This window comes from Trifolium pratense, linkage group LG3, assembly GCF_020283565.1.
Source record: "Trifolium pratense cultivar HEN17-A07 linkage group LG3, ARS_RC_1.1, whole genome shotgun sequence".
Lineage (NCBI taxonomy): Eukaryota > Viridiplantae > Streptophyta > Magnoliopsida > Fabales > Fabaceae > Trifolium > Trifolium pratense.
Genome location: NC_060061.1, coordinates 50,773,854 through 50,783,439, shown reverse-complemented (window position 1 = coordinate 50,783,439; position 9,586 = coordinate 50,773,854). Strand labels below are relative to the sequence as shown.

Below are 9,586 nucleotides of genomic sequence, written 5' to 3'. Positions count from 1 at the left end.
GACATAAAATGATCAATTGTGTCGATCAAATTGGGACGGAGGACTAAGCGAGTATAAGAAAAGAATCGCAAGACCAATTGAGATCCTCTCACTCAGTCACTCACAGCATGAATTATGGAGAAAAAGGCGGTTAGAAAAAATAAATCAAAACTTTGAACTTTAGACACAAAACATGTGCTACTAAATAGCTTTTTCTACACATATCAAGAAAAAAAATTAAAAATAGCTTTTTCTAAATTATTATTTTTCATTTTTGGTAAGTGCTATCCATCATAAGTTCCATTTCTCTCTCCAATATAAAAACCAAGCCAACCTCTCAAATGTATCTATCTATCTATCTACTTCACTTCCATTTATACTTAGCGCTGCTTTCTCAGAGCAACCAAACAATACACTCCTCAAATGGCGGTGACTCTCTTTTCTACAATCTTTTTAGCTTTTCTTTTTGCTGTTTCAGCTTTTGCTTCTCTTCAGCCTAGAATACCAGAAGGTAATACTCACATATCTAAAACCTTTTCAGTTAGATATTTTTATGTAACAACAACAATGTTCAACATTTTTTTATGTTCCTGTAGGAAAAAAAAACATTTTGCTTATGCTTTATTTTTATATTAAGTTGAATCGATGTTACATTTTTTACTTTCATATATATTCTTTTGTTGGATTGGGTACATTTTGTTAGAGGACTAAATTATGTTTCATACATTTATTGCATTTCATGTGCGTTCATTTAGATAAGTTTATTTTTTTAAAATAAAAATAATCAATGTTAGTCATTTTTCACTATACTTTGATGTGAATGTGATTGTTGGAGTCATTTTATTGGTTCATTTCATCTAAAAAATTTGTGGGTAGCCTTAAGATCTGTCATTTATGGTGAAGCTTGAGTGAGTAGAAAAGACAGATACATATTGTGCTTGACTGCTTGGATCTGATTGTTTATAGGCTAAATTACATTTTTGGCCCTATAACTTTAACCAACTTGCACTTTTGGCCCCCTAACCGTTATAATAGCATTTTTTACCTTCTAATTTTAGTCTCGTTTGCAAAAAAGCCCCGTATTGATTTTGACCAAATTAACGCACACGTGAACAACATATGTGGCAAGACATGAGTCACTATCTAGGTGTGCGTTGAATTTGTTCGGTTCATAGCATCGTTTTCTAAGGTATTGTCTGGTTTGTCCTTTGTTAAGGTGTCTCTGTGAATTCAGGTAAGTGGATGTTTATAAACCACTTTTAATCTCGGTGTCAAAAAAAAAAAACCACTTTTAATCTCAATGGAAAGACATTTTTATGTATCGGAACAAAATCTAAAGTTTGTTTTGGTGTAATGTTTTTTTACCTTTGAAGCGCTAACATAGACAAGGATTCTGGACACGACATTAATACTGACACATCGATACATGTAATAATTTGAGAAAATTGAAGTGATTGAACATAAATATATCACACACATAAGATGCCTTTAATCTGAAGTGGCGGTGCTATATATGTTAATAGACCTAATCTAAAGTTACTTTTGTGAAACTTTTTTCTTTTCTTTGCAGTTTATCTTCAAAATGGAAACTTTGAGGAGAAGCCAAACCCAAAAGACCTGAAAAATACAAAACTCATAGGAAAATACTCACTGCCAAAATGGGAAATCAATGGTTTGGTTGAGTATGTTTCTGGAGGTCCACAACCAGGAGGCATGTTTTTCCCAGTGTCTCATGGAATACATGCTATTAGGCTTGGAAATGATGCTTCAATTTCTCAAACAATTAAGGTCAAACCTGGTCAACGTTATGCTCTAATTCTCGGCGCATCAAGGACTTGTGCACAAGATGAAGTTTTGAGAATCTCTGTCCCTCCACAAACCGGTGATGTTCCTTTGCAAACATTGTATAGTCTCGATGGCGATGTTATTGCTTGGGGATTTAAAGCTACGTCTAATGTTGCTAAAGTGACTTTTCATAACCCTGGTGTTCAAGAAGATCCTGCTTGTGGTCCACTTCTTGATGCAATTGCCATTAGAGAGTTTTATCCTCCAATGCCTACAAGAGGTAATGAAACTTCTCTAGATTATTGTTGTTAAATCATGATTACAATAGGGATTTAGATTTGCCGCAGTCAGCCATCGACACATTCATACAGTTACTACATCGGGAGCCCTTGTATCGAGATCAAACAATGGCTACCAATGCGGTGACTGTGTGAATGCGTGGATTTGCTGATTGCAACAAATCCATATATACAACTGAGCTATGGCGTAGCGGAGTTTGAGCAAAATGTTAATACTGGCTGTAGCGGTACTATATCAGTGTTGCTTAGTGGTATTGGAACAAATCGCTATTTTCTATGATTGAAAACACTGATCCACACGGTATGCCTGTGCTCTTCACGGCTAGGATCCTAACATAATTAAATTCGAACAAGTACTTGATAGGAAGTTAGGAACTAGTTTAAGATTGAGAATGTAAAAAATCTTATGACTATCAATTCTCCACTACTTAGGTATGATATGTGAGATTATATCCATGTTATTTGGTTAGGAGTTCCTTAGTTATTAAATTGCTAAGGAGTTTCTTAGTCAAGGAACAAAAAATGAATATTATTGTTTGAAAAGTGCAGCAGTTAATGCATTGATAACCAACTGTTTATTCGGTTGGCATATCAACTTCAAATATTTATTTATACCCCAAATGTATGTTTTTTGCAACTGCAATACCAAACACACTTAAAAACCCTGCACTTTTTAATGAATCTTATCATTTTTGTCAATTTCTTATTTAATGCACTGAAAGTGTTTGTTTTGCATTCACCTTTACAAAATTAAGTTACATTTATGCAGTAGAAGGAAATTGGATCCCTACCTATGAAACATCGACACAGACACATATATCCGGCATGTTCACACCAATTATAATGAGAAAATGAATGCACCCTTATGTGTTGGCGTCGTGTCAGACACCGGACACACTTTCAATATAAAGTTTCGGTACTATTCTTTTGCTGTATAGTGATTGAAACTCTCAATCTCTGATCAAAATATGGTTTATTCTTGCAGCTAATTTGGTGAAAAATCCTAGCTTTGAGGAAGGTCCATTCCCAATTTTCAACTCAACCAATGGCGTTTTACTCCCACCGCAACAAGAAGATCTCTTTTCACCACTTCCTGGTTGGATCGTCGAGTCTCTCAAAGCAGTGAAATTCATCGACTCAAAGCATTTCAACGTCCCATTTGGACTAGGAGCAATTGAGCTCGTTGCCGGCCGAGAAAGCGCCATCGCTCAAATCCTCAGAACAGAAACTAACAAAGTCTACAAAATGACATTCTCGGTTGGAGATGCGAAAAATGGCTGTCATGGATCAATGATGGTTGAAGCATTCGCTGCAAAAGATACTTTTAAAGTTCCGTTTAAATCGGAAGGGAAGGGTAAATTCGTAACTGTGAGTTTCAAGTTTAAAGCTATTGCACCAAGGACTAGACTTACATTCTACAGCTCTTTCTATCATACTAGAATTGATGATTTTGGATCTCTTTGTGGTCCTGTTCTTGATCAGGTTATAGTCTCCCCTTTGGCCTAAATATGAATTTAAGTTATAGAGTTTTAATGTAAGGTATGGTAATTGAGATTTTTGCAAGTCTTTTGAGCTGTGTTTTTTGTATAATTGCATGAATATTAAATATAATATTTTCTCAACTATTATTCAGTTATCATTTTAGATTTCTGTTTTGCTTCTTCTTTTGTTGAAAACAAATAATTTGAGTGAACTCAGAGTTTAAATCATTACTAAAATATTTATTAGCCAGATTTTACTCATCTTCGGACTCAAACTATTTTTTCTTGGAAGTGGAAAATAAAATACAAAAGAAAGAAAACACTGAAACACAAATTAAGAAAGAGTCACGATCTATCAGGATTGAAATACATTGGATTGTTAAAATTCTCTAAATTGGTGTGAAGATAACGAAGAAGGAGAATTACATTCCATCCTTTTGGTATATTATAAACTACAGAAAAAGAAAGAAAGTGGGTTCATCACAAAGAGATATTAGTTATAGTTATAAACTCTATATTAGTAAACATGTCATTATTACCGGTTGTTAGTTGGTTTAGTGGTGATTAGCGCTAAAGTTGATAGGGAGGATCACGGTTTGATCTCTCGCAACTGCGATCAAGAGGGAGCTGGAATCACTTGATACTAGAACTGACCCCGAACCATTGGTGGCAAAAAAAAAACACATTATTTAAATAATAATTTATTCTTGCACATATTTTTTTGACAAATTGCACATCATTGAAAAGGCCTTCGAGGGTGTTGCGGTTCTAGTCGTATGCACAGACTTATCCCTTATAAAGGTATGATGTTCCAGTTTTGTTAAAACAAGTAGTTTTTATAAAATTCGTATTCGGCAGATCACTTGGAACATTATACTTTCAATCTAACGGTAAATTTTATAAAATTCGTGTTCGGTAGATCACTTGTTCACGGTGAACCACTTGTGAAGGCCGTCTAGCGTAGCATTAGCCCACATTAGATAGCTCTGAACATTATATAAATGTTTAACGTGCAAAACGTAAATTTCCCATAGGGCATCTAGTAGGTCGTGCGTTCAACTGATCCATAAAGAAAGAACGCATCCGTTATTTAACTGACGGACGAATTCCACTACCCCCTATTTTTTTTGGCGGATCCGTTTGATACAACGGAAAGAAAATTACGCAAATCAATGCATTAATTTAGACTAAAGTTAGTCCAAGTTCATGCATTGGTTTGCGTAATTTTCTTTCCTCCTACTTTCTTTCCGTTGTAACAAACGAGTGCCTTCAAGCCTCATTTCCATTAACAAGTTTTTTGGAATTTTTTTTCCAAATTTTGATCCTAAAACAAATTAGAAACTTGTCAATTTTTTCTTTCTAAAACTTTTTTACTTACCCCACCCAGCGACGACCGATGCACTTAAACTAGAAAAATCAAAACATCAAAAGAATATCCTCAGCTGAAATGCAATTGAGGAAAGAAAAAAGGATTATGTTATTTTTGTGATGATAAATGTTAAGATTTCCATGGTTTGGAGAAAATGGAGAAAACTTTAGAAAGTCTTCAAGATAGTAAAAATCATAAGGATTCATATTTGATAAAAGATAGTGAAAATAGTATAATAGTGGCTCTTATATAGAGCAATTTAGGGGTTAACTAACTAACCAACCTAATAACTAACTAATGGAAGTGTTTGTCAAAAAAAAAACTAACTAATGGAAGATATTAGCTAATCACCATTATTCTTAACATCCTCCCTCAAACTCAACATTGGAAAATTTTCAATTTGAGTTTGAATCACAATGAAAATACAAACTAAAATTCTATTGCAGCAAACAACATGAGACCCACATCCAATAGGAATCCAACCATGCGATCCAGGGCTCAAACATGAAAAGAATCCAAGTTTCGTCATTCTCCTAAACCTTAAAGTAGTAGTACGGGCATTCCATCATAATATGAATTTGCCTCTAGAACAAGCTTGAGATCATTACAAAATAATCAACAAACTCTAACCAAGAGCACTTCATTCCAATAATATCTGTAATGCCCTCAAGCAACGAAACAGAGAGTTTGAGGCTTCAAATTAAAACGCCAATCACTAATATCTGCTGCTCCAAATTGAATTCCTTTCAAACACATCTAACAATCCAACACCAGTAAGCTAAAATCCACATTGGAAAGTAGTAAATTCAAACCAACTTTACTCTACAATTGATGCTGCCACTTGTATGCAACCAAAAGTATCAATAACAGTGATACAAAAGCCAAACCTTCAACAGCCATTTGATTGACGAAAAACATTCAGAACCTAATACATTCAAAACCTGATAACGCTTCAGACTCTATAAACCTTCAGAATCAAACTTGAACAATGTTGTAGAACTAACTTCTATATTGTAATAGTCTCCCTCAAACTCATAGTAAGAGAATTCTCAGTATGAGTTTGGAAAACAAAGACCAAACAGAACCAAAACGGATCAATCAACTTCAACAAATATCATCAACTATTTCAATTCTTAGAGTTGCTCCAAAAAAAATTCCAAAACAAGGATGAAATTGCAAACTCAAGACTGTAATAAAATCCAATAACAGATGATGGATACAAAAGTTTGAAGTTGTATCAGAAGGTATACCAGAGGCCAGATTGAGTTCTGAAGCAAACATGAGTTCAGAATCCAGATTGAGTTCAGAGTCAATGAAGAACGATGGAGATTCTGAATCACTGACTTGTGTGTGCTTTTCTTCTGAAGTGAGGATAGTAGTTAGAGACTTTAACTGCGATTGGTGACGATTCCCGCCGGGATCGAAAACAAGGACGGCAAATTCACCGGAAAATTCAACAACTAACACGATGAGCAAACCAAAGGTTGACGGTGAGACGAATATCATCGCGCCATAAAGTAGCGTTACAAAGAAAGGCGTAACTACACCGCCGGGATCAAAAACAGTGTCGAGAATACCATAGAGATCGAGATGCTCAAAGTGATTTGCAGCAGAAACAGAAAAAATTGAATTGTGAGATTCCAATACCTCTACAATGATGGCAAGACTTTGTTCGATTGATTCCAATCTTGACGAAATCGGATCTTGTTCGATGAAGACGTCAATGAAACGATCAATTGCAGAAAAAGAATTTTCAGATAACACGTTATGATTCGATGTTTGTGTCTTGAATTTATGCAATTTTTCTTCTACCTTTGCCTCTTGATTCAACAGATCAAGATTCTTCAATTTCTCATTTTCTTCTGAAGCGGAAAACGCAGATTCGATGCTGCAGCTTGAAATAACGAGAATGCATGTTATTTCCCCGATCTTGACAGTGCGGTCTTTGATCTCTGGTTTCACAAACTCAATCGATTTGATCGAAACAATTTCCGAATGAAAATTACCAAACCTGAAATTGTAGTGATCTTTTGCTGTAGATGAAACAAGAACAGAGGTAGATGGTGATGAAATCTCCCCCTCTGCCTCTGGAATTGAAACACTCAAAAGTTCTTGAACATGAATCGAAGATTCTTGTGGTGATTTTCGAAGTGGTGGAAGTGGCAAGAATTTCTTCTCCATCTTCGATTTCTTCCATAAGTGACAAAAAATGGAGTGAACCATTAGAAATGAAGGTGGATCAAAAAGTACAGTGTAAATTTCTTTGTGGTAAGCAATGGAGGGATTCTCCGGTATCGGTACAATGGCGGAAGCGGGACGGATTCTCGGTGATCGAAACCGAGGCAATGATACCATGTTAAGATTTCCATGGTTTGGAGAAAATGGAGAAAACTTTAGAAAGTCTTCAAGATAGTAAAAATCATAAGGATTCATATTTGATACAAGATAGTGAAAATAGTACAATAGTGGCTCTTATATAGAGCAATTTAGGGGTTAACTAACTAACCAACCTAATAACTAACTAATGGAAGTGTTTGTCAAAAAAAAAACTAACTAATGGAAGATATTAGCTAATCACCATTATTCTTAACAATAAATTCTCTTTTTCTCACAAGTGCCCCCAACAAGTGCTCCAATTTTATGATGAAGACTTGCCAACTGAACCAGACCTTGACCCACTAATTCAATTACATCCACAGAATTTCCAAATACAACTGAACATCACTTATCCCTGAATGCCATGAAAGGAGGGGGTGTTTGGGCATAACCAAATTTAAGGGCAGCATTGGCTTTTTAAGTGGTTTATTTTAGACAATTTTATGCAACCTCGCATCATTCATTACTTGGAACTTCCCGATGAGGCCGAGCCGATCAACAGTGTCAAGTATTAGTGGGGAATGGACAAAAGATGATTGTTGAGGGTACATGCAAGTATTAACCATGCAAGTGAATGATGAAGATATCGCAGTTTCTAATCAAAAAGAGCAAATAGAAAAGATGGTACATGAGATGTTACAACAAGGTATCATTCAATCTAGTACTAGTCTGTTTTCTTCTCCTATTGCATATGTATCTTCAAACAAAATATTCATATTGGCTGATATTGTATCACAATGGAGAGGAGTACCGATCAAGTACATACAAGCATGTTTGGTGACATGTTAACAACTAATATTAGGAAGTAAGAACTTCAAACATACTATACTACTAGTAAGTGTTGGCTGGTGTTTTAGATTACTATGTCTCAATTGAGATGCTAATATTGGACAGAAACAAAGTACTCAAACTGAAGGAAAAAAAAATTCATGAGAATTCTACATACATACTGAGACATCCTGTTATTATACTAGATACTTACTATGCAACTATTATATTTTCTATTATGAATCAAGTTAAAATACTAATATGTGAGAGATATTAATTGTTTCAAAAAAAAAAAAGAAATCCAGAATTTCTTAAAATTCACATATGGAGTATACAAGATGCAAACTCTATGGTAGGCTAATAAAATGCATGGTAGTTCAATCAATTAGCTCAAACTCTTTCCGGGGTTAATTTTATCAGCAGATCTTACAGTGGAGATTTGTGTTCTATGTCTACTCTTTTGAGCATTTCTTATGCAGATAACTCGATCAATATGCAAACCACTCCATCAAATTATTAATTATTAAGAACTAGGATGTTAAAGGACAATCACCTTTTGTTATTAATATTATGTTTTCTTGTTCCTTATTTTGCTTGTCAACATAAAAAGCAATTGGGATTTAAATAGAATACCTCAATTTCTTGAAGATAGAATCCTTTGTTGGGTGCTGGTACAAATGATTCCAGGTCTCCACCAAGCTTCTCCACAAATTTAGTCAAACGATAAAAGAATTCCACATATTATTGTTTCAATAATTTTGATTTTTCTTTCTTCCCTGCCTTCATATCTCTGAATTATTCACCTTTCACAATTCTCATGCAGATAGAGAAGTCCACAAGCTATTCCAAAAGCAACTTTATACCTTTTACTCCAATCCAATTTGGTTTTATTTGAACCATGAAGAACAGATCATATACTTCCCAGTAGACAGTTCAAAGACGACTGAACCAGATGTCAATGCATTATTAATACTAATACTCGTCAACAAAACAAATCAGAGATATTAGAAAATAGAAATAAGAATAAATCATAGGTAGGATTGACTTGGTAGCACAACTAGAAGAGAGGAGGTATTTGTGATTTCTCATAAAATAAAATGCAGTAGAATAGATCAATTGAATATATTCTTAAACTTGTCACATTGTCATGAAGAAATCAGCGAACAAAATTTTCTACAGCACAGGAAGAGTAACTTTGAAGTACATGTGCTAACACTTACTTTAACCGTTTTTGCTATGTTAAACACAAACAAAAAGAATAACACAAATTTATCACATGACCAAATCTTATGAAGGCATTCCCTATGATTATTAATTTCACGTGTATTCAATTCTTTTTATTACTTAAAATTGCTGAAGGTTCAAAACAGAACCATCAATCTATGATAGATAAGCAATGCAAACCAAAGTAAAACATCTTTAATAAAAGGATGATTTCTTCAAACAAAAATATAAGTCAAAGGTGGTGCTAAGCACAAAAATCTGAAAGGTAAGAACAGGTGCATCTTTCTAATTTCTTCAATTCTACT

The 9,586-nt window shown here is 34.5% G+C and overlaps 1 protein-coding gene across 1 annotated transcript; it reads left to right on the top strand.

Moving 5' to 3' along the window:
* The first annotated feature begins 254 nt into the window (after positions 1-254).
* Positions 255-3,702, top strand: LOC123916358. The gene is made up of 3 exons (XM_045967801.1): positions 255-490; positions 1,550-2,044; positions 3,049-3,702. Exons 1-3 carry the CDS (start codon positions 403-405, stop codon positions 3,567-3,569), a joined length of 1,104 nt encoding a protein of 367 aa, XP_045823757.1. The 5' UTR covers positions 255-402; the 3' UTR covers positions 3,570-3,702.
* The last annotated feature ends 5,884 nt before the right edge of the window (positions 3,703-9,586 follow it).